We start from the raw sequence: 25,883 nt of genomic DNA on the forward strand, positions 1-25,883 counted from the left end.
ATTTCCAAATGCCTGAAGGTACCACGTTCATCTGTACAAACAATAGTACGCAAGTATAAACACCACGGGACCACGCAGCCGTCATAGCGCTCATGAAGGAGACACATTCTGTCTCCTAGAGATTAACGTACTTTGATGCGAAAAGTGCAAATCAATCCCAGAACAACAGCAAAGGACCTTGTGAAGATGCTGGAGAAAACGGGTACAAAAGTACCTATATCCACAGTAAAATGAGTCGAATATCGACATAACCTGAAAGGCCGCTCAGCAAGGAAGAAGCAACTGCTCCGAAACCACCATAAAAAAAGACAAAAGACAGACTACAGTTTGCAACTGCACATGGGGGGGACAAAGATTATACTTTTTTGAGAAATGTCCTCTGGTCTGTTGAAAAATAAATAGAGCTGTTTGGCCATAATGACCATCGTTATGTTTGGAGGGAAAAGGGGGATGCTTGCAAGCCGAATCACGGGGGTGACAGCATCATGTTGTGGGGGTGCTTTGCTACAAGAGGGACTGGTGTACTTCACAAAATAGATGGCATCATGAAGAGGAAAATTACGTGGATATATATTGAAGCAACATTTCAAGACATCAGTCAGGAAGTTCAAGCTTGGTCTCAAATCGGTCTTTCAAATGGACAATGACCCCAAGCATACTTCCAAAGTTGTGGCAAAATGGCTTAAGGACAACAAAGTCAAGGTATTGGAGTCGCCATCACAAAGCCCTGACCTCAATCCTATAGAAGATTTGTGGCAAGAACTGAAAAAGCATGTGCGAGCATGGATGCCTACAAACCTGACTCAGTTACACCTTTACACTCAGGAGGAATGTGCCAAAATTCACTTCCCACAAAATCCACTTATTGTGGGAAGCTTGTGGAAGGCTACCTGAAACGTTTGACCCAAGTTAAGCAATTTAAAGGCAATGCTACCAAATACGGATTGAGTGTATGTGAACTTCTGACCCAATGGGAATATGACGAAATAAGTAAAAGCTGAAATAAATAATTCTCTCTACTATTATTCTGACATTTCACATTCTGAAAATAAAGTGTTGATCCTAACTGACCTAAGACATGGACTTTTTTTTACAAGGATTAAGTATCAGGAATTGTGAAAAACTGAGTTTAAATGCATTTGGCTAAAGTGTATGTAAACTTCTGACTTCAACTGTACATAAGTACTTAGACACCCCTTCAAATCTGTGGATCCTTGCGCAAAAAGCCAAGCATCGGCTGGTGCGGCGTAAAGCTCTCCGCCACTGGACTAGAGCAGTGGAAACGCGTTCTCTGGAGTGATGAATCGCGCTTCGCAATCTTGAAGTCCGACGGACAAATCTGGGTTTAGCGGATGCCAGGAGAACACTACCTGCCCCAATGCATAGTGCCAACTATAAAGTTTGGTGGATGAGGAATAATGGTCTGGGCTAGGCCCCTTAGTTCCTGTAAAGGGAAATCTTAACGCTACAGCATACAATGACATTCTAGACGATTCTGTGCTTCCAACTTTGTGTCAACAGTTTGGGGAAGGCCCTTTCCTGTTTTTGTTTGACAATTCCCTTGTGCACAAAGCGAGGTCCGTACAGAAATGGTTTGTCGAGATCAGTGTGGAAGAACTTGACTGGCCTGCACAGAGCCCTTACCTCAACCCCATCAAACACCTTTGGGATGAATTAGAATGCCGACTGCGAGCCAGGCCTAATCGCCTAACATCAGTGCCCGACCTCACTTATGCTCCTGTGGCTGAATGGAAGCAAGTCCCCCGCAGCAATGTTCCAACATCTAATGGAAAGCCTTCCCAGAAGAGTAGAGTATGTTATAGCAGCAAAGGGGGGACCAACTCCATATGAATGCCTATTGTTTTGCAATTCGATGTTAAACGAACAGGTGTCCACATACTTTTAGTCACGTAGTGTAGTTCAAGAATAGAAAACAAATACTATTTGAGCCCAGGTCTGGCTAACGTCTGTGCTGTCTATGCCTTGTGGGCCTGGTTTATGATAAGACAGGCCAGGTAGAGAGGAAAAAATGTACAGAGGGAAGAGATCTGAGGGGATTTAGGTACAGAGAGGGGGAGAGAAAATATTCAGATATAGTGTGGGGCGGCAGGTAGCCTAGTGGATAAGAGCCAGTAACCATAACAGTAATTGCCCCTGTAAGTCACTCTGGATAAGAGCTTCTGCTAAATGACTAAAATGTGTGCCGGGCCATTTTATTTTCGTCTGGTTTAATCTCCAGGTTGTTGTCAGGAATAACGTGTAATGTCACAGTGGTGGATAAGTCTTATTTTTGTTTTCAGTAGCCTAAGTCATTAAAGGTCCATTAACTAGCAAATGTATTTGGAAAATGTCACCCTGCCATTTACCACAAGAAAAAATCCCTCTAAAATGAGTATTGTATTCAGTTTCTGCCTTTTTTCTAAGGATGAGAAAAATGGGAGATTGAAGTTTAGGGCTCCAAGGAGTAATTTCCAGAGCAATATTCATTGATTCTCTCAAGATGTCTTTTTGCCCTTTGGGCTGACACATCGAATCTTCCCTTTTACTAAAATGTTTCTTCATTTTACTACTGTGAGGAAAAGAAAAGTAACAGCCTATATAATAAAGGTCACAGTGTCGATAAACGAGGAAACAAAAGTTAACCTTAATAACAACGTTGCCTTCGCTGCTCCACTCAGGATATCTGAGATTGATGTTCTGTATTCCCTAGTGTCTGTTTACCTCACACTATGACAGAGCCCAAGTCAAAACTCTGTCACATTATACTTGTTCCTCAGTCAGAGGGAATTTACTGCATACACCATGCACAACGTATAATGCTTACTGTTTTTTTAGGATTTGCAAATTAGAGACCCTTGACATTTATTTTTCCTAATTTGAGCCATTTGACTCAGACCATAACACACCCAGTCATAACTTCACCTGTCATAACATTACATTACATTCATAACATTCTACTACACCCAGGGTTGATATGCAAAGTGTTTGCAAAATAAATAAATATTTTCAGGTGTCTCTAGAGATGTTAGATTGGGTTTAAGCCCAGGCTCTGGCTGGGCCACTCATTTACATTCAGAGACTCGAAGCCGCTCCTGCGTTGTCTTGACTGTGTGCCTGTTGGAAGACGAACCTATGCTCTAGTCTGAGGTCCTGAGCGCTCTGGAGCAGTTTTTCGCCAAGGATCTCTCTGTACTTTTGCTGTTCATCTTTCCCTCGATCCTGACTAGTCTCCCAGCGCCCTCAGCTGAAAAACATCCCCACAGCATGATGCTGTCGCCACCATGCTTCACTGTAGGTATGGTGCCAGGTTTCCTCCAGATGTGATGCTTGGCATTCAGGCCAAAGACTACAATCTTGGTTTCATCAGACCAGAGAATCTTGTTTCTCGTGGTCAGAGTCCTTTAGGTGCTTTTTGGCAAACTCCAAATGGGCTGTCATGTGCCTTTTACTGAGGAGTGGCTTCCATTTGGCCATTCTACCATAAAGCCTGATTGGTGGAGTGCTGCAGAGTAGAGGTCGACCGATTTACGATTTTCCAACGCAGATACCGATTATTAGAGGACCAAAAAAATCCGATATCGATTAATCGGCCGATTTAAAAAAAATAAAAAAATAAATATGTATGTATATATATATATATATATATATATATATATATATATATATATATATATATATATATATTTTTTACAAATGTTTATTTATTTGTAATAATGACAATTACAACAATACTGAATGAACACTTATTTTAACTTAATATAATTTATCAATAAAAATCAATTTAGCCTCATAAATAATGAAACGTTCAATTTGTTTTAAATAATGCAAAAACAAGTGTTGAAGAAGAAAGTAAAAGTGCAATATGTGCCATGTAAAAAAGCTACCGTTTAAGTTTCTTGCTCAGAACGTGATATTCCAAAGTAAGAGGTTTTAGGTTGTAGTTAATATAGTATTCATAGGACTATTTCTATATACCATTTGTATTCCATATACCTTTGACTATTGGATGTTCTTATAGGTAATTTAGTATTGCCAGTGTAACAGTATAGCTTCCGTCCCTCTCCAAATCAAATGTATTTGTCACATACACATGGTTAGCAGATGTTAATGCGAGTGTAGCGAAATGCTTGTGCTTCTAGTTCTGACAATGCAGTAATAGCCAACGAGTAATCTAACCTAACAATTCCAAAACTACTACCTTATACACACAAGTGTAAAGGGATAAAGAATATGTACATAAAGATATATGAATGAGTGATGGTACAGAACGGCATAGGCAAGATGCAGTAGATGGTATCGAGTACAGTATATACATATGATATGAGTAATGTAGGGTATGTAAACAAAGTGGCATAGTTTAAAGTGGCTAGTGATACATGTGTTACATAAAGATGCAGTAGATGATACAGAGTACTATATATACATATGAGATGAGTAATGTAGGGTATGTAAACATATTAAGTAGCATTGTTTAAAGTGGCTAGTGATATATTTTACATCAATTTCCATTATTAAAGTGGCTGGAGTTGAGTCAGTGTGTTGGCAGCAGCCACTCAATGTTAGTGGTGGCTGTTTAACAGTCTGATGGCCTTGAGATAGAAGCTGTTTTTCAGTCTCTCGGTCCCAGCTTTGATGCACCTGTACTGACCTCGCCTTCTGGATGATAGCGGGGTGAACAGGCAGTGGCTCGGGTGGTTGTTGTCCTTGATGATCTTTATGGCCTTCCTGTGACATCGGGTGGTGTAGGTGTCCTGGAGGGCAGGTAGTTTGCCCCCGGTGATGCGTTGTGCAGACCTCACTACCCTCTGGAGAGCCTTACGGTTGTGGGCGGAGCAGTTGCCATACCATGGGTGATACAGCCCGACAAGATGCTCTCGATTGTGCATCTGTAGAAGTTTGTGAGTGCTTTTGGTGACAAGCTGAATTTCTTCAGCGTCCTGAGGTTGAAGAGGCGCTGCTGCACCTTCTCAACGCTGTCTGTGTGGGTGGACCAATTCAGTTTGTCCGTGATGTGTACGCCGAGGAACTTAAAACTTACTACCCTCTCCACTACTGTCCCATCGATGTGGATAGGGGGGTGCTCCCTCTGCTGTTTCCTGAAGTCCACAATCATCTCCTTTGTTTTGTTGATGTTGAGTGTGAGGTTACAGTGCCTTGCGAAAGTATTCGCCCCCCTTGAACTTTGCGACCTTTTGCCACATTTCAGGCTTCAAACATAAAGATATAAAACTGTATTTTTTTGTGAAGAATCAACAACAAGTGGGACACAATCATGAAGTGGAACGACATTTATTGGATATTTCAAACTTTTTTAACAAATCAAAAACTGAAAAATTGGGCGTGCAAAATTATTATATTGACTAGTCTCTCAGAGCACTAGTAGTAGTTGTTTAGCTCAGTTACCTTAGCTTTCCTGGGAACAGGGACAATGGTGGCCCTCTAGAAGTATGTGGAACAGCAGACTGGGGATAAGGATTGATTGAATATGTCCGTAAACACACCAGCCAGCTGGTCTGCGCATGCTCTGAGGACGCGGCTGGGGATGCCTTCTGGGCCTGCAGCCTTGCGAGGGTTAACACGTTTAATTGTTTTACTCACATCGGCTGCAGTGAAGGAGAGTCCGCAGGTTTTGGTTGCCGGCCGTGTCAGTGGCACTGTATTGTCCTCAAAGCGGGCAAAAAAGTTATTTAGTCTGCCTGGGAGCAAGATATCCTGGTCCGTGACGGGGCTGGTTTTCTTTTTGTAATCCGTGATTGACTGTAGACCCTGCCACATACCTCTTGTGTCTGAGCCGTTGAATTGTGACTCTACTTTATCTCTATACTGACGCTTAGCTTGATTGATTGCCTTGCAGAGGGAATAGCTACACTGTTTGTATTCGGTCATGTTTCCGGTTACCTTTGCCTGGTTAAAAGCAGTGGTTCGCGCTTTCAGTTTCACGCGAATTCTGCCATCAATCCACGGTTTCTGGTTTGGGAATGTTTTAATCGTTGCTATGGGAACGACATCGTCAATGCACTTTCTAATGAACTTGCTCACCGAATCAGCGTATTCGTCAATGTTGTTGTTGTTGGAAGCAATGTGGAACATATCCCAGTCCACGTGACCGAAGCAGTCTTGAAGCGTGGAATCAGATGGTCGGACCAGCGTTGAACAGACCTGAGCGCGGGAGCTTCTTGTTTTAGTTTCTGTCTGTAGGCAGGGAGCAACAAAATGGAGTCGTGGTCAGCTTTTCCGAAAGAAGAGCGGGGGAGAGCCTTATATGCGTCGCGGAAGTTAGAATAGCAATGATCCAAGGTTTTACCAGCCCTGGTTGCGCAATCGATATGCTGATACAATTTAGGGAGTCTTGTTTTCAGATTAGCCTTGTTAAAATCCGCAGCTACAATGAATGCAGCCTCAGGATATGTGGTTTCCAGTTTGCAAAGAGTCTTATAAAGTTTGTTCAGGGCCATCGATGTGTCTACTTGAGGGGGAATATATACGGCTGTGATTATAATCGATGAGAATTCCATTGGTAGATATGCGGTTAACATTTGATTTTGAGGAATTCTAAGTCAGGTGAACAGAAGGACTTGAGTTCCGGTATGTTGTTGTGATCACACCACGTCTTGTTAATCATAAGGCATACGCCCCCGCCCCTCTTCTTACCAGAAAGATGTTTGTTTCTGTCGGCGTGATGCGTGAAGAAACCAGCGGGCTGCACCGATTCCGTTAGCGTCTCTCGAGTGAGCCATGTTTCCGAAAAGCAAAGAACGTTACAGTCTAGGATGTGTCTCTGGAATGCTACCCTTGCTTGGATTTCATCAACCTTGTTGTCAAGAGACTGGACATTGGCGAGTAGTATGCTAGGGAGTGGTGCGCGATGTGCCCGTCTCCGGAGCCTGACCAGAAGACCGCTTCGTTTGCCTCTTTTACGAGGACTCGAACCAGGAACACATCGACAACAGCCACCGAAGCAGCGTTACCCATCGCTCCACAAAATCTGCGTCCCTTGCAGAACAACTTCTCCAAGTCTCAGAGCAAGTGACGTTTGAAACGCTAGTAGAGCGCACCCCGCTAACTAGCTAGCCATTTCATATCGGTTACACCAGCCTAATCTCGGGAGTTGATAGGCTTGAAGTTAAACAGCGCAATGCTTGAAGCATTACTAAGAGCTGCTGGCAAAACGCACGAAAGTGCTGTTGAATGAATGCTTACGAGCCTGCTGCTGCCTACCATCGCTCAGTCAGACTGCTCTATCAAATATCAAATCATAGACTTAATTATAACATAATAATACACAGAAATACGAGCCTTTGGTCATTAATATGGTCGAATCCAGAAACTATAATTTCGAAAACAAAACGTTTATTATTATCGCATATACATATACGCATATACATATATATTGGGGCGGCAGGGTAGCCTAGTGGTTAGTGTTGGACTAAACCGGAAGGTTGCAAGTTCAAGCCCCCGTGCTGACAAGGTACAAATCTGTCGTTCTGCCCCAACCCACTGTTCCTAGGCCGTCATTGAAAATAAGAATTTGTTCTTAACTGACTTGCCTTGTTAAATAAAGGTAAAAAAAAATAAAAAATACCTTGAACGCAATGAGAGGAGAAGTGACACAATTTCACCTGGTTAATATTGCCTGGTAACCTGGATTTCTTTTAGCTAAATATGCAGGTTTAAAAATATATACTTCTGTGTATTGATTTTAACCTTTTGCATGTATTATTTGTTTTTGGCTAAAAAACGTACCCATTTGAAACTGCCTATTTCTCAGCCCCAGAAACTAGAATATGCATATAATTGTCAGATTAGGATAGAAAACAAATATTGTCTGTGAGTATAACAGAACTGATATTGCAGGCGAAAGCCTGAGGAAAATCCAATCAGAAAGTGCCTCTTATTTTGAAATCTCTCTGTTCCTATGCATGCCTATCCTCTATTTAAAGGGATTTCAACCAGATTCCTTTTTCTATGGCTTCCCTAAGGTGTCAACAGTATTTAGACAGTTTCAGGCTTTTATTTTAAAAATGAGCGTGAAGGTTTACATTGCGTAAGTGGATAGGTGGGGGCTCTCAGAGTGAGTTTTTGCGCAACTGAGTAAAGCCGCCATTGTTCCTCCCGCTGGTACTGAAAAGCCTACACACTTGGTTGATATATTATCTAATATATATTTTAAAAACATTATTTGGAATATTTTTGGGAATATACGTCTGCTTTGTCGTGACCGCTCTTTCCTGTGGATATTTGAACATAACGCGACAAACAAACATCGGTATTTTGGGTATAAAAAAAGTCTTTATGGAACAAAAGGAACATTTGTTGAGTAACTGGGAGTCTCGTGAGTGAAAACATCCGAAGATCATCAAAGGTAAACTATTTTTTTTGATTGCTTTTCTTATTTTCGTGACCTAGCTACTTAATGCTTAGTGTACATAATGTTATGTTATGCTATCGATAAACTTACACACGCTTGGATTGCTTTCGCTGTAAAGCATCATTTCAAAATCTGAGACGACAGGTGGATTTACAAAAGGCTAAGCTGTGTTTTCCTATATTGCACTTGTGATTTCATAAATATTAATATTTTTTGGTAATATTATTTGACTGTGGCGCTATGCTATTCAGCGGTTTCTGATGACAATTATCCCACTACCGGGATGGGTAGCATCAACAAGGCATTGAACAAGGCATTGATGTTTATGGTTAGGTACACGCTGGAGCAACGACAGTCCTTTTTCCGCACTGCATCGATTATATGCAACGCAGGACACGCTAGATAAACTAGTAATATCATCAACCATGTGTAGTTAACTAGTGATTATGATTGATTGATTGATTGTTTTTTATAAGATAAGTTTAATGCTAGCTAGCAACTTACCTTCGCTTCTTACTGCATTCGCGTAACAGGCAGGCTCCTCGTGGAGTGCAATGTAAAGCAGGTGGTTAGAGTGTTGGACTAGTTAACTGTAATGTTGCAAGATTGAATCCCCGAGCTAACAAGGTAACAATCTGTCTTTCTGCCCCTGAACAAGGCAGTTAACCCACCGTTCCTAGTCTGTCATTGAAAATAAGAATGTGTTCTTAACTGACTTTCCTAGTTAAAAAGGTGTAAAAAAAAAAAGAATCTGCCAAATCGGTGTCCAAAAATATAGATTTCCGATTGTTATGAAAACTTGAAATCGGCCCTAATTAATCGGCCATTCCGATTAATCGGTCGAACTCTACTGCAGAGATGGTTGTCCTGGAATGTTCTCCCATCTCCACAGAGCAATTCTGTCAGTGACCATCAAGTTATTGGTCACCTCGCTGACCAAGGCCCCTCTCAATTTGGCCGGGCGGCCAGCTCTAGGAAGATCTTGGTGTTCCAAACTTCTTCCATTAAAGAATGATGGAGGCCTCTGTGTTCTTGGTGACCTTCAGTGCTGCAGAAATGTTTTGGTACCCTTCCCCAGATCTGTGTCTCTGAGCTCTACTGACAATTCCTTCGACCTCATGGCTTGCTATTTGCTCTGACATTGCACTGTCAACTGTGGGACCTTATATAGACAGGTGTGTGCCTTTCCAAATCATGTCCAATCAATTTCATTTACCGCAGGTGATCTCCAATAAAGTTGTAGAAACTTCTCCAGGATGATCAATGGAAACAGGATGCACCTGAGCTCAATTTCAAGTCACCTAACAAAGGGTCTGAGTACTTGAGTAAATAAGGTTTTTCAGTTTTTTTATTTGTAATAACTTTGCAAAAATATCTGTAACCTGTTTTCGCTTTGTCAGTCTGAATACTTTCTTAATGTCTCATGATGTTAACATTGTTAGGTCATCTTCCATCAGGTCTCACACGGGAGAGAGGCCGTACAAGTGTGTCCAGTGCAGTAAGGGCTTTGCCTCCTCGGGGGTGCTGAAGGCTCACATCCGGACCCACTCGGGCCTCAAGGCCTACAAGTGCCTGATTTGTGACACCACATTCACCACCAGCGGCAGCCTGCGCCGCCATATGACCACCCACAGCGACATGCGGCCCTACATGTGCCCTTACTGCCAGAAGACCTTCAAGTCCTCACCCAACTGCAGGAAGCACATGAAGACCCACAGGTTAGTAATGCTCATGTGTTGTCAGGCACAGAGTTGTTTCAGGTCATGTGATCTGACCAGGTGGAAAAAGCGAAAAACTACAAGCCGTAATTCAGGTCGTGTCATCGGGAATGCTGTCTAGCTAAGTGGCTAGCGAGAGCGTCGCTCTCCCAATTTGGTTATTGTCATGTTGCTGAAATGTGTGTGAAATTGAAACTTTCAACTCTAAATCTCTAGATGTCAAATCTTTCCATAAAAAATGGCTGATTTCTGTTGGTTTTGTAGATTAAAGTAGTAAACAACCTGAATTCACCTCCCCATTCCCCCTCCCAGGTATGAGTTGGCCCAGCAGCTCCACCAACAGCTGAACCCGGAGCCCTCAACGCTGGACGACCCCATGAACGGCACCACCGTGACCCACAACCTGCAGGTGGAGCTGGAGGACGGCACCCTACAGCAGGAGGCTCCTCCCACGGTGGGCTCAGAGCGGCAGGGCATGCTGGGACTGGACCAGGCGCAGGTGGTGGACGGCGGCCAACAGGTGTCGCTGGAGACCCAGCTAAGTGACCAGCCCCTGGGACAGGAAGAGGGTAAGAGTGTCAGCATGTTAGAGGGCATCAGTTTGGACAAGGCACAGACTCACTGGTCTTGAACACGTAATACGTAGTTATTAGGGACGCATGGGGATTCGAGGATCAGTGATTCTGTGCAGTCTGACGGCAATATATTTTGTAGTTGATCTCGAACATAGTCTTTTAATGTCGATGACAATCATGCCATAACGTTATAGACCTGCTGCCACAGCCCTCTAACTTTCAATGGGGGATCCACGTAGTTCTATGTTGGATGTACAAAGGATGATGTGAACAAAGTGATCCACCCCTAGAAGGTGTCTGAACCCTTCCCAACATCAACAGACATTTCTACAGAGATACAGTCTTGCTCTCCACCCATCTCTCTTGATCTTAGATTGTATTTTTCAGTTGGCCAGTCTACGCTGCAAGGTGTTTCGTTTTCAGGGACAATAGTTGGCTACAACTGTGTTAGCAAATAAAGCAAGGAACTGTTGAATATGGAATCTTGTTAATATTTTGAATATCAAATCTTTCTAAACGACACTCCTTTAAGATAACAAAGGGCAAAAATCTGGGTTTCTCATCTTGCCCGTCTGTATAACTCCTCCATCTCTATTCTTTCCTCCACTATTGTGTGTCCATTTATTTCACTCTCAAGACTTTTTATCTGTCCATTACTCAAACGCTATTTCCATCCCAATGCTGGATCTTCAAAAACCTTATATTTTCTTATTGATGGCTTTCTTGGAATTGTTATTTCAATGGGTTTTTGGATACATCTCATTAGGATTCATGGTGTGTGACTGACAGAACCCCCCTCCTTGACCTTGTAGCTTTAATATTTAAAACAGTTCCAATGTATACTATATTTAACCTCAGAACAAAAAGAGAAGAGCATAGCACAACAAATGAAACCGGGCCAGAGGTCAAGCTTCAATCCTCATTAAAATTGCTACACTACCCTTTCAACCTCAAGAGTTCACAGTGATTAAAAGAGAACTGAAAAAGGGGAAAAAAAGGAAAGAAGCTTTACGGTTGTATGTGATTTAGATTAGTATTCGTCCTCTCAGCCTTCGGTAAAGTCCTTTAACAGTTTAAAAAAATGGCTTAAATGCATGAGGTAACCCCCGACCCATTCACAGAGAGAACAGATAACCTCTTGACTTGATTCACTTATGCCTGTGGAGTGAATAAATATATATATATACACTACTGTTCAAAAGTTTGGGGTCACTTAGAAATGTACTTGTTTTTGAAAGAAAAGCGCATTTTTTTTGTTTTTGTCCATTAAAATAATTTCAAATTGATCAGAAATACAGTGTAGACATTGATAATGTTGTAAATGACTATTGTAGCTGGAAACGGCAGTAAAAAAAAAAACAAATGCAATGTCTACATTGGTGTACAGAGGCCCATTATCAGCAACCATCACTTCTGTGTTCCAATGGCATGTTGTGCTAGCTAATCCAAGTTTATTATTTTAAAAGGCTAATTGATCATTAGAAAACATTTTTTCAATTATGTTAGCACAGCTGAAAACTGTCCTGATTAAAGAAGCAGTAAAACTGGCCTTTAGACTAATTGAGTATCTGGAGCATCAGCATTTGTGGGTTCAATTACAGGCTCAAAATGGCCAGAAACAAATTACTTTCTTCTGAAACTCGTCAGTCTATTCTTGTTCTGAGAAATGAAGGCTATTCCATGCGAAAAATTACCAAGAAACTGAAGATCTCGTGCAACACTGTGTACTACTCCCTTCACAGAACAGCGCAAACTGGCTCTAACCAGAATAGAAAGAGGAGTGGGAGGCCCCGGAGCACAACTGAGCAAGAGGACAAGTACATTAGTGTCTAGTTTGAGAAACAGACGCCTCACAAGTCCTCAACTGGCAGCTTCATTAAATAGTACCCACAGAACACCAGTCTCAACGTCAACAGTGAAGAGGCGACTCCGGGATGCTGGCCTTCTAGGCAGAGTTCCTCTGTCCAGTGTCTGTGTTATTTTGCCCATCTTAATCTTTTATTTTTATTGCCTAGTCTGAGAGATGGCTTTGTCTTTGCAACTCTGCCTAGAAGGCCAGCATCCCGGAGTCGCCTCTTCACTGTTGACGTTGAGACTGGTGTTTTGCTGGTACTATTTAATGAAGCTGACAGTTTTTAGCTGTGCTAACACTGTGCTAACATTGCAAAATGTTTTTCTAATGATCAATTAGCCTTTTAAAATAATAAACTTGGATTATCACAGTGCCATCCGTTTTGTCACTAAAGCACCTTATACCACCCACCACTGCGACTTGTATGCTCTAGTCGGCTGGCCCTCGCTACATATTCGTCGCCAGACCCACTGGCTCCAGGTCATCTACAAGTCCATGCTAGGTAAAGCTCCGCCTTATCTCAGTTCACTGGTTACGATGGCAACACCCATCCGTAGCACACGCTCCAGCAGGTGTATCTCACTGATCATCCCTAAAGCCAACACCTCATTTGGCCGCCTTTCGTTCCAGTTCTCTGCTGCCTGTGACTGGAACGAATTGCAAAAATCGCTGAAGTTGGAGACTTTTATCTCCCTCACCAACTTCAAACATCTGCTATCTGAGCAGCTAACCGATCGCTGCAGCTGTACATAGTCTATTGGTAAATAGCCCACCCATTTTCACCTACCTCATCCCCATACTGTTTTTATTTATTTATTTTTCTGCTCTTTTGCACACCAATATCTCTACCTGTACATAACCATCTGATCATTTATCACTCCAGTGTTAATCTGCATAATTGTAATTATTTGCCTACCTTCTCATGCCTTTTGCACACAATGTATATATAGACTCCCCTTTTTTCTACTGTGTTATTGACTTATTAATTGTTTACTCTATGTGTAACTCTGTGTTGTCTGTTCACACTGCTATGCCTTATCTTGGCCAGGTCGCAGTTGCAAATGAGAACTTGTTCTCAACTAGCCTACCTGGTTAAATAAAGGTGAAATAAAAATGAAAAAAAATTAGCTAACACAACGTGCCATTGGAACACAGGAGTGATGGTTGCTGATAATGGACCTCTGTAGATATTCCATAAAAAATCTGCCGTTTCCAGCTACAATAGTCATTGGGGCGGCAGGTAGCCTAGTGGTTAGAGCATTGGACTTGTAACTGAAAGGTTGCAAGATCAAATCCCTTAGCCGACAAGGTAAAAATCTGTTGTTCTGCCCCTGAACAAGGCAGTTAATCCACTGTTCCTAGGCCGTCATTGAAAATAAGTATTTGTTTTTAACTGACTTGTCTAGCTAAATAAAGGTAAAATGTGTATATATATGTAATATTTAACAGATATATATTTTTTCCTGACGTTAACAATGTCCAACTGATCAATTTTATGTTAATTTAATAGACAAAGAATGTGCTCTTTCAAAAACAAGGACATGTCTAAGTTGTTTTATTTTACCTTTATTTTACTAGGCAAGTCCGTTAAGAACAAATTCTTATCTTCAATGACGGCCTAGGAACAGTGGGTTAACTGCCTGTTCAGGGGCAGAACGACTGATTTGTACCTTGTCAGCTCGGGGATATGAACTAGCAACCTTTCGTTTACTCGTCCAACGCCCTAACCACAAGGCTACCCTGCCTCCCCTATGTGACCCCAAGCTTTTGAATGGTAGCGTATATTTCCACTCTGAGGTTGGTGTAGTAGTGTGAAAATGAAGATAATGCCCTTTTAGTGTAAGAGCTGTTTGAAAAGACCATCATCATCCATCATGACATCACCATACAGTAAATTAGTTAATAGACCAATAAGAAAGATTTCCAAACCTCTCTGCCTATAACTGCACATTTGTTTGTTTTCCCCTCCCCACTCAAATCACTCCCATACAAGTCCTAACAAAATGTTGTTGTTTTTTCTTGCTTGAGACATTTTTCTTTGCCATGAAGCTACAATATTGTTGGTTTTGTTTCTTTTTGACCATTTTAATTTGACAAAAATCCCAGCTGCATTGGACCTTTTTAATTGAATCGTAATACTTTGGCCTTAGTTTAGCCAGACTAACCGACTTTGTTCCTCTCTCCTCTTATCTCTCCCCCTCTGACTCCAGACACCTTTGTGACTACCCAGCATGCTCTGCCTCAGAATATTAGCCACTTTGAGACGCAGACACTCCCACAGCCTGGCTTTGACCAGCAAGCACTTACTCAAGGTAACTCATGCACGTACACACAAAAACACCCCCTGCATGGTGGTGGCACACAAACCTTTCTCTCAGTACATTTAACAATGTCCGTGAGTTAACCTGGGGTAAATTACACGCGCGCACGTTGGCAGCCCGCGACTGTCTGACTCCAGTGTAATGGATAACGCCATTGTTGTCTCTGACCTCTGAATGAGAAGAGCCCATTTACAGCGAGGACTGTCAGAAAGCATCTGCTTGACACATCACATATTTAATTTTCACAATGGGTAGCTTAACCTTTTGTCTCCGTGATGATTGCATCCAGCCTCTATCGACCACAGCAAGTATGCTCTCCTACAGAGGTGCATTACTCAGTAGAACACTGTGTCTTGCGGCAGGTTTCCCGCCTCATCCTAGGCCTCCTATACTCTCTGTACAGTTTTGCTAAAGTAAAAAGTTTGATGTCATAAATAAACCAGAGACCAACAGCAGGGAGGATATTGATGTGTGTGTCTGAATGCATGTCTGTGTTTCTTATTAGCATGTGTGTGGCACTCCACGAGATGGACTTCTATACATTTCCTCTCCTCTCTTGTTCTTTTCAAGAAGGAAAGTAAGGAATTATTTGAACATTCCTAGAACTTCTCTCTGCCGTCTGCTAGTATTGTTAATGAATCGTGGCCATTCGTTAATATCAGTGAGTGGAGCTTTAATGAATGACTGTGTGGTACAGAGTCCCCTAATTTACACCCTAAGACAATCCGACTGGTGGCGTAGGCACAGGAAGTTTCCTGCACAGTCTTTGTCCACACACACACACACGCACGCACACATGCAGACTGGCGGCATGGGCTCTGGAAGCATCAGTCTGTTAATGGCGCGTTGTAGGAGGGTGAGCCGTAGCAATCCTTAATTAGCTTTTGTTTAACTTTTCCAATCACACTTTTAGCCATGTCATGTTTGCAGTAATTAATTCATGTCCTCCTCCGACTCTTCTAATTTGGCAAAGGCTCTAGCCTCTAGCCAGATATACAGGGTTAACTCATTTTGTGCTGTGGTGCTGAATGTGAGGTTTATCCATAATAGGCTTTTCAAATCCACTTCTATCTGTGTAATCAATTAATCTATTCTAAGGTACAATGTGTGTAGCAGTGGGGGGAGAAATCAGAGGACAGATTCCTGGAATTAAAATGAATGGAACGGTATCAAACACATTCATTCCCTTACAGCCATGACAGTGAGCCCGTCCTTCTATTTCAAGCCTCCACATGTGTATACAGTGCATTTGGAAAGTATTCAGACCCCTTGACTTTTTCCATATTTTGTTACGTTACAGCCGTATTCTAAAATTGATTAAATTGTTTTTTCCCCTCATCAATCTACACACAATACCCCATAATGACAAAGCAAAAACAGGCTTTTAGACATTTTTGCAAATGTATTAACAATAAAAACTGATATCACATTTACATAATATTCAGACCCTTCCCATTCTTCTCTGCAGATCCTCTCAAGCTCTGTCAGGTTGGATGGGGAGCGTCCCTGCACAGCTATTTTCAGGTCTTTCCAGAGATGTTCGATTGGGTTCAAGTCTGGGCTCTGGCTGGGCCACTCAAGGACATTCAAAGACTTGTGCTTAGGGTTGTTGTCCTATTGGAAGGAGAACCTTCACCCCAGTCGGAGGTCCTGAGAGAGCGCTCAGGACCTCAGACTGGGGTGAAGTTTCTCCTTCCAACAGGAGCAGGTTTCTATGAAGGATCTCTCTGTATTGTGCTCTGTTAATTTTTCCCTCGATCCTGACTAGTCTCCCACTCCCTGCCTCTGAAAAACATTCTCACAGCATGATGCTGTCACCACCATGCTTCACTGTTGGGATGGTGCCAGGTTTCTTCCAGACGTGATGCTTGGCATTCAGGCAAAGTAGTCATGATTTCATCAGACCAAAGAATCTTGTGGTCTGAGAGTCCTTTAGTTGCCTTTTGGCAAACTCCAAGCAGGCTGTCATGTAACTTTTACTGGGGAGTGGCTTCAGTTTGGCCACTCTACCATAAAGCTGCAAAGATGATTTTCCTTCTGGAAGTTTTTTTCCATCTCCACAGAGGAACTCTGGTGCTCTGTCAGATTGACCATGGGGTTCTTGGTCACCTCCCTGACCAAGGCCCTTCTGTTCCCCGGGCTCCGAAGACGTGAATGTCAAACAAGGCAGTCCCCCGCACCTAGTCGATTCAGTAGAGTTGGGTTAAGTGCGGAAGACACATTTCAGTTGAAGGCATTCAGTTGTACAACTGACTAGCCCCCCTCCCCCGATTGCTCAGTTTGGCCGGGCGGCCAGCTCTAATTTGATTGCATTTTTAATTGAGTCTTTATTTAACTGCGCAAGTCAGTTAAGAACAAATTCTATTTTACAATGACGCCCTCCCCTGGCCGAACCCTCCCATAACCCGGATGACGCTAGGCCAATTGTGCGCCACCCTATGGGACTCCTGATCATGGCCAGTTATGAGAACAGCCATGGATCGAATCCGGGTCTGTAGTGACGCCTCTAGCACTGCGATGCAGCGTCTTAGACCGCTGCGCCACTAGATCCCCAAAATAAGAGTCTTGGTGGTTCTAAACTTCTTCCATTTAAGAATGATGGAGGCCACTGTGTTCTTGGGGACCTTCGATGCTGCAGAATTTTTTGGGTACCCTTCCCCAGATCTGTGTCTCGAAAAAGTATGTCTCTGAGCTCTACAGACAATTCCTTCGACCTCATGGCTTGGTTTTTGCTCTGACATGCACTGTCAACTGTGGGACCTTTATATAGATAGATCCAATCAATTGAATTTACCACAGGTGTACTCCAATAAAGTTGTAGAAACATCTCAAGGATGATCAATGGTAACAGGATGCAACTGAGCTAAATTTTGAGTCAATTTTGCTATGAGTCTCATAGCAAAGGGTCTGAATAAAAAAAACATTTTCTCTGTCATTACATACATTGGAATAAGGTGTGAAAAAATTCAAGTAGCTTGAATACTTTCCGAATGCACTGTACATCCTCCTTTGGAGTTGCTAGGGTCCCTTAAGTTCTCATACGGGGTTAACCCATTGTATGCTGTAGTGCTGACTGTACCCCTTTGTGTCCTCCTGCAGGTTTCACCATCACCGCAGAGGGCTATCCCCAGGCCCAGTTCTCTACTGTGCAGCAGCTACAGGACTCCAGCACACTGGAGTCTCAGGCCCTCTCCTCCAGCTACCACCCCCAGAACCTGCTCCATGTGCCCAGCCAAGAGGTGGTGAATCCAGCACCGTCAGCCTCTACCTCCACACCTTCACAGGGGGCTTCCATCTCACCATCATAGCGTGGCATTGGCTCTATGTAGAGTAGGGTTGCAAAATTTCCCCAAGTTCTCAGTAAACCCTTCCGTAGGGATTTCTGAAAAACTCAGGGTCTTTGGGAAATTTCAATTCACATTTTTTTCATCACCTGTCGAATACAACTAGTGTAGACTTTACAGTGGAATGCTTGCTTACAAACTTTTCCCAACGATGCAGAGTTTAAAAAAATTATAATAATAAATCAAATATGAACTAACTCAAAATAAATAAAATACACAAGAATGGAGCTGTATACAGGGAGTACCAGTACCAGATCAATATGCAGAGATACTTGAGGTAGATATGTACATGAAGGCAGGGTATAGTGACTACGCATCCAGATAGATAATAATGAGCATAAAATAATAAACAGCGTAGCAGCAGCAAATTGTGTGTCTAAAAGTCTGTGTTATGTGTGTGCGTATGTAGTGTTTGAGTGAGGGATGTGTGGGGGAGTGACAGTGTAGTGTGTGATTTGTGTATACGGTGTGTGTATATAAAGTTTAGTGAATGTGCGTAGGGTCAGTGCAAGATAAAGTCAGTGCAGATAGTTTGGGTAACATTAATGAACTATTTAGCATTCTGGCTATTAGCAGTCATATGGCTTGGGGGTAGAAGCCATCTCAGAACCTGTTTGCCACCCTAACTTAACGGGTGTTCTATCAAGCCAAAAACGACTAAATTAAATGTAGCCTTAAGCAGTCAGTTCAAATATTCAGTATTCAGTGATTTAATCACGATGTAGTTAATTAATGGTTGCATATACTTCTGTTTAGACAAGTGGCCTGCTCCAGGATACTAGCCAAGGAGACCTCCAGCTGTCTGACCAGACGCAAGACTACCAAGACCCAGAAGACAGCGAGGACAACAGCAAGAGGGCTTACAGGTGTGTGTGTGTTTGTCCAGTGTGTGTGTTTGTCCAGTGTGTGTGTTTGTCCAGTGTGTGTGTTTGTCCAGTGTGTGTGTTTGTCCAGTGTGTGTTTGTCCAGTGTGTGTGTGTGTCTGCGTGTGTGTGTGTCTGCGGTGTGTATGTCTGTGTGGCTCAGTTGGTAGTTCATGGCGCTTGCAATGGTTGTGGGTTCGATTCCCACAGGGACCAGTACAAAAATAAAAAGTTAGAAAAATGTATGCACTCACTGCTGTCGTTTTGGATAAGAGCCTCTGCTATAAATGACTAAAATGTAAATGTCTGTAAGCGACAGCGAGCCTATAATTTTCGGCAAGTGGATGCTTTTACTTTCTGTCATTGTTCCCAGCTCGTCAGCAGATAACACTGTTATGCACCTTTTATCAAAAGTTGTGCTCTAGTGCTGTAACAGCATTAGCAGTCGACATGGAGGAATGCAAAACAAAGATAACACTATCAGAATCGCTCCCCCGTTGCTGTTATTGTCTCCTGATAAAGTGACCATTTTGAGTGCGAGACATGTCAAATCAAATTTTATTAGTCACATGTGCTGCAAAAAACAGGTGTAGACCTTAGAGTGAAATGCTTACTTACAAGCCCCTAACCAACAATGCAGTTTTAAAAATTAAATAATTAATAAAAGTAACTAGTAATTAAAGAGCAGCAGTAAAAACAATAGCGAGACTATATACAGGAGGGTAACGGTACCGGAGTCAATGTGCGGGGGCACCGGTTAGTTGAGGTAATATATACATGTACAGTGAGGGGGAAAAAGTATTTGATCCCCTGCTGATTTTGTACGTTTGCCAACTGACAAAGAAATCATCAGTCTATAATTTTAATGGTAGGTTTATTTGAACAGTGAGAGACAGAATAACAACAAAAGAATCCAGAAAAACGCATGTCAAAAATGTTATAAATTGATTTGCATTTAAATGAGGGAAATAAGTATTGACTTAGTACTTGGTGGCAAAACCCTTGTTGGCAAGGGTTTTAGGTAGTTATTAAAGTGACTATGCATAGATGATAACAACAGAGAGTAGCGATGGTGTAAACGATGGGGTGGGGGGGGCAATGCAAATAGTCTGGGTAGACAATTGATTAGATGTTCAAGAGTCTTATGGCTTGTGGGTAGAAGCTGTTTAGAAGCCTCATGGACCTAGACTTGGCGCTCCGGTAACGCTTGCTATTCGGTAGCAGAGAGAACAGTCTATGACTAGTGTGGCTAGAGTCTTTGACCATTTTTGGGCCTTCCTCTGTCACCGCCTGGTATAGAGGTCCTGGGGGGCAGGAAGCTTGGCCCCAGTGATGTACTGGGCCTTACGCACTACCCTCTGTAGTGACTTGCGGTCGGAGGCCGAGCAGTTGCCATAGTAGGCAGTGATGCAACCAGTGATGGTGCTGCTGTAGAACCTTTTGAGGATCTGAGGACCCATGCAAAATCTTTTTTGTTTCCTGAGGGGGAATAGGCTTTGTCGTGCCCTCTTCACAACTGTCTTGGTGTGCTTGGACCATGTTAGTTTTTTGGTGATGTGATCTACTCCAGCCCCGTCGATGAGAATGGGGGCTTGCTTGGTCCTCTTTTTTCTGTAGTCCACAATCATCTCCTTTGTCTTGATCACGTTGAGGGAGAGATTGTTCTCCTGGCACCACACGGCCATGTCCCTGACCTCCTCCCTATAGGCTGTCTCGTCGATGTCGGTGATCAGGCCTACTACTGTGTCATCTGTAAACGTAGGATAGTATTGGAGTCGTACCTGGCGTGCAGTCATGAGTGAACAGGGAGTACAGGAGGGGACTCAGCACGCACCCTCAGGGGCCCCTGTGTTGAGGATCAGCGTGGCGGATGTGTTGTTACCTACCCTTACCACCTGGGGGTGGCCAGTCACGAAGTCCAGGATCCAGTTGCAAGGGAGATGTTTAGTCCCAGGGTCCTTAGCTTATTGATGAGCTTTGAAGGCACTCTGGTATTGAACGCTGAGCTGTAGTCAATGAACACCTTTTGTCCTGGTGGGAAAGAGCAGTGTGGAGTGCAATAGAGATGGCATCATCTGTGGCTCTGTTAGGGTAGTATGCAAATTGGAGTGGGTCTAGGGTTTCTGGAATAAGGGTGTTGATGTGAGCCATGACCAGCCTTTCAAAGAACTTCATGGCTACAGACATGAGTGCTACGAGGCGGTAGTCATTTAGGCAGGTTACCTTAGTGTTTTTGGGCACAGGGACTGGGCACAGGTGGTCTGCTTAAAACATGTTGGTATTACAGACTCGGACAGGGAGAGGTTTAAAGTGTCGATGAAGACACTTGCCAGTCGATCAGCGCATGGTCGCAGTACACGTCCTGGTAAACCGTCTGGCCCTGTGGCCTTGTGAATGTTGACCTGTTTAACCTCTAGCGTCGAGCAATCCCATATCCGGGAGCGTAATCATAGCCTCAAGCTCATTAGCATAATGCAACGTTAACTATTCATGAAAATCGCAAATGAAATGAAATAAATATATTGGCTCACAAGCTTAGCCTTTTGTTAACAACACTGTCATCTCAGATTTTCAAAATATGCTTTTCAACAATAGCTACACAAGCATTTGTGTAAGAGTATTGATAGCTAGCATAGCATTAAGCCTAGCATTCAGCAGGCAACATTTTCACAAAAACAAGAAAAGCATTCAAATAAAATAATTTACCTTTGAAGAACTTCAGATGTTTTCAATGAGGAGACTCTCAGTTAGATAGCAAATGTTCAGTTTTTCCAAAAAGATTATTTGTGTAGGAGAAATCGCTCCGTTTTGTTCATCACGTTTGGCTAAGAAAAAAACCTGAATATTCAGTCATTACAACGCCAAACTTTTTTCCAAATTAACTCCATAATATCGACAGAAACATGGCAAACGTTGTTTAGAATCAAACCTCAAGGTGTTTTTCACATATCTATTCGATGATAAATCATTCGTGGCAGTTTGGTTTCTCCTCTGAACCAAATGGAAAAATGCACGCAGCTGGAGATTACGCAATAATTTCGACGGAGGACACCAAGCGGGCACCTGGTAAATGTAGTCTCTTATGGTCAATCTTCCAATGATATGCCTACAAATACGTCACAATGCTGCAGACACCTTGGGGAAACGACAGAAAGTGTAGGCTCATTCCTGGCGCATTCACAGCCATATAAGGAGACATTGGAACACAGCGCATTCAAAATCTGGGGCACTTCCTGTATGAAATTTCATCGTGGTTTCACCTGTAGCATTAGTTCTGTGGCACTCACAGACAATATCTTTGCAGTTTTGGAAACGTCAGAGTGTTTTCTTTCCAAAGCTGTCAATTATATGCATAGTCGAGCATCTTTTCGTGACAAAATATCTTGTTTAAAACGAGAACGTTTTTTTATCCAAAAATTAAAAGAGCGCCCCCTATATCGAAGAAGTTAAAGGTCTTACTCACATCGGCTGCTTCCCAGAACAGCTGGTGCTCTCATGCATGTTTTAGTATTGTTTGCCTCGAAGTGAGCATAGATGTAGTTTAGCTCGTCTGGTAGGCTCGTGTCACTGGGCAGCTCTCAGCTGTAGTCTGTTTTGTTTGCAAGCCCTGCCACATGCGACGAGCGTCAGAGCCGGTGTAGTACAATTTGATCTTAGTCCTGTATTGACTCTTTGCCTGTTTGATGGTTCGTTGGAGGGCATAGCGGGATTTCTTATAAGCTTCCGGGTTAGAGTCCCGCTCCTTGAAAGCAGCAGCTCTAGCTTTTCTCTCAGTGCAGATGTTGCCTGTAATCCATAGCTTCTGGTAGGGGTATGTACGTACGGTCAATGTGAGGATGACGTCATCGGTACACTTATTGATGAAGCCAATAACTGGTGTAGTGTACTCCTCAATGCCATCGCTGGAATCCCTGAACATATTCCAGTCTGTGCTAGCAAAGCAGTCCTGTAGCTTAGCATCTGCTTCATCTGACCTCTTTTTTTATTGATCGAGTCACTGGTGCTTTCTGCTTTAATTTTTGCTTTTAAGCAGGAATCAGCAGGATATAATTATGGTCAGATTTGCCAAATGGAGGGCTATGGAGAGCTTTGTATGCATCTCTGTGTGATTATAGGTGATCCAGGGTTTTTTCCCCTCTGGTTGCACATTTAACATGATGATAGAAATTTGGTAAGATGGATTTAAGTTTCCCTGCATTAAAGTCCCCGGCTACTCGGAGCGCCTCCTCTGGGTGAGCTTGTTTGCTCCTGTTTGTTTACTTATGGCGGAATACAGCTCATTCAGTGCGGTCTTAGTGCCATCACCGGTCTGTGGTGGAATGTAGACAGCTACGAAATATACAGATGAAAACCCTCTAGGTAAATAGTGTGGTCTACAGCTTATCATGAAATACTCTACCTCAGGCAGGCAATAGCTCAAGACTTCTTTCGATATCGTGCACCAGCTGTTATTTACAAAAAGACATAGTCCCGATGGTAGTTTCATCTTCCGCGTAGGTCATTTTATTTTATTTTCCAAAGATTGCACATTTGCTAGCAGAATGGAAAGAAGTGGGGTTTTAGTCGATCGCCTATGAATTTTCAGAAGGCAGGCTGCCGTCTGGACCCCTTTTCTTCGCATTCTCTTCACGCAAATGACAATGATCTGGGCCTGTTCCCAGGAAAGCAGTATGTCATTCACATCGGGCTCGTTATAGGAAAAAAAGGATTCTGCCAGTCCGTCGTGAGTAATCGCAGTTCTGAGTTCCAGAAGTTATTTTTGGTCATCGGAGAAAGTAGCAGCAACATTGTACAAAATAAGTTACAAAAAAAACGCAAAGAGACACAATCTGGTTAGGAATATGTCAAACGTCATCCTTGTTCTCTTGCGCCATCTTGTGTGTATATGACACAATGTTCAACTAAATAACTGTCCCAAATGGCACCCTATTCCCTATCTAGTGCACTACTTTTGACCATGGCCCATATGTTGCCATTTGGAAATCAGACAATGAGTTAACTCTGCTAGCTTCCTATCTGTAAATTTGACTGTGCCAGCTTGTGTTGCTCCAAGCTCTTAGTTTTCCAACTAACTTGTGCGTCAGATGTAGCAGAGGACACTAGCCACTGATGTTGTTGCGTTGTGGAAACAGAGAGTGGGTCGGGAAGGGGACTGAGTAATGCGTCATGCTTTTATTCAGTTGTTCCCTCAGTTGTTCCCCATTGGCACTCAGAACAGATGCAAAAAAAAGACTTACAAAATCCCCTACCATGTCAGCGCACAATGCGTTATTAATGCATGTCTAGGATGAAACGACTAGCGGTATAGACAAAACAAGAGAAAGGAAGACGTAGATGGATAAAGGGAATATATATTTGACATTGTAAACTACTGAACTGTCTCCTTCAGATACGACACAGATGTAATCAAGACCAAGGTTTTAACAGTGAGAAAAGAGTATAGTGTGTGGTATAGTGCGACTTCAGTTTGGGTGTAATGCTCTGTATGGAGTCCTATATATGTATCAAAATTAGAATCCACATCCTGTTTAGATAAGTACACACATACACCTCTCATACAGTGGGGAGAACAAGTATTTGATACACTGCTGATTTTGCAGTTTTTCCAACTTACAAAGCATTTAGAGGTCTGTAATTTTTATCATAGGTACACTTCACCTGTGAGAGACGGAATCTAAAACAAAAATCCAGAAAATCACATTGTATGATAACCTGCAAAATCAGCAGTGTATCAAATACTTGTTCTCCCCACTGTATATGGGTTGATTATCTCTCTCTGTCTCATTGTAAAGGCTGTGCAGACAGTGGTTGCTCCACTTAAAGTTTTGTGATTTATGCTGCTGGGCTTAGAGGTCATTTGTGGTTTAGTACAGTACCCTGCGTCACCACTTCATTGCTCCAGACCAGCACAAGGGGGGAGTTAGAGCACTGATTATGCTTTTGAGTCCTACTGTGTCTCTAACTGACAATGAATGGGTGACATAAACCTAAATAGAAACTGATAATTGTGGACGACTTCAGTATTACTTACTAAAACTGTTGTTACGCTAAGGTTTTTATTTTGTTAGGATTATTTTGCTCTTACTGTTGTACTGTAGGCCACTCCCGACCGGTCACGTTAGACCGTTGCACCACTCAGGCGCTGTATAAAACAGGATTATTAGCTGTGTTGCTACAGATGCTGGTTCAATACCCGCGCCGCCCTCTACTGGGAGACCCGTGAGATGATTGTGGGTTTTTGTTTTCTCTCCCTCTAAAAACAGAAATAAATAATGCTAAATAATAAACTGGCTTTATTTACAAATTAGTAACATTGTCTCACCCCATGTTCAAGATTGGCCTTTTTCTCGCTCATTTTACGTTATTTGAAAACAAAATAATCTCCAAAATATTGTTATTTTTAAACAATTTGATTATTATTATTAATTTAGAAGCAATAGCCTACAACTGTTTTAGCACGTTTCGCGCTGCTCTGAGATGAGGACTGGTCTTGATAAATCAAGGAGATTATTTTTATTTTCACTGAATCTCTGTTTGGGTGTTGGTTAAGACTAGAATTCGAAAATTAGGGTGAAGAAATGTTATGCTCTTAGTGTTACCTTTATTTAACTAGGCAAGTCAGTTAAGAACAAATTCTTATATACAAGGACAGCCTACTCCTTCCTGCACAACACTGGGATTCTTTAGCTAAATAGCCCAGTAATGTACTCCCGACCGTTACGTTGTACATTGCGATATTTCTGTTCCATCCTAATGGAAACCCAGAGTGTTTTTAATTTTTCTTGGACTAGAAACAACATAATATTAATCAAATTAAATAAGCAAGTACCAGTCAAAAGTTT

General features: G+C 42.5%; 1 protein-coding gene across 1 annotated transcript in view; it reads left to right on the forward strand.

Moving 5' to 3' along the window:
* LOC139366952 (zinc finger protein 236-like) overlaps positions 1-25,883 on the forward strand; it is a 98,067-nt gene that overhangs the window by 37,678 nt on the left and 34,506 nt on the right. The window contains exons 13-17 of the mRNA XM_071104751.1: positions 9,826-10,086; positions 10,399-10,655; positions 14,724-14,825; positions 17,934-18,073; positions 18,935-19,044. Coding sequence (XP_070960852.1) covers positions 9,826-10,086; positions 10,399-10,655; positions 14,724-14,825; positions 17,934-18,073; positions 18,935-19,044 — 870 coding nt within the window. The remainder of the gene's footprint in view (positions 1-9,825; positions 10,087-10,398; positions 10,656-14,723; positions 14,826-17,933; positions 18,074-18,934; positions 19,045-25,883) is intronic.

This window comes from Oncorhynchus clarkii, chromosome 2 (assembly GCF_045791955.1).
Source record: "Oncorhynchus clarkii lewisi isolate Uvic-CL-2024 chromosome 2, UVic_Ocla_1.0, whole genome shotgun sequence".
NCBI classification, from domain to species: Eukaryota; Metazoa; Chordata; class Actinopteri; order Salmoniformes; family Salmonidae; genus Oncorhynchus; species Oncorhynchus clarkii.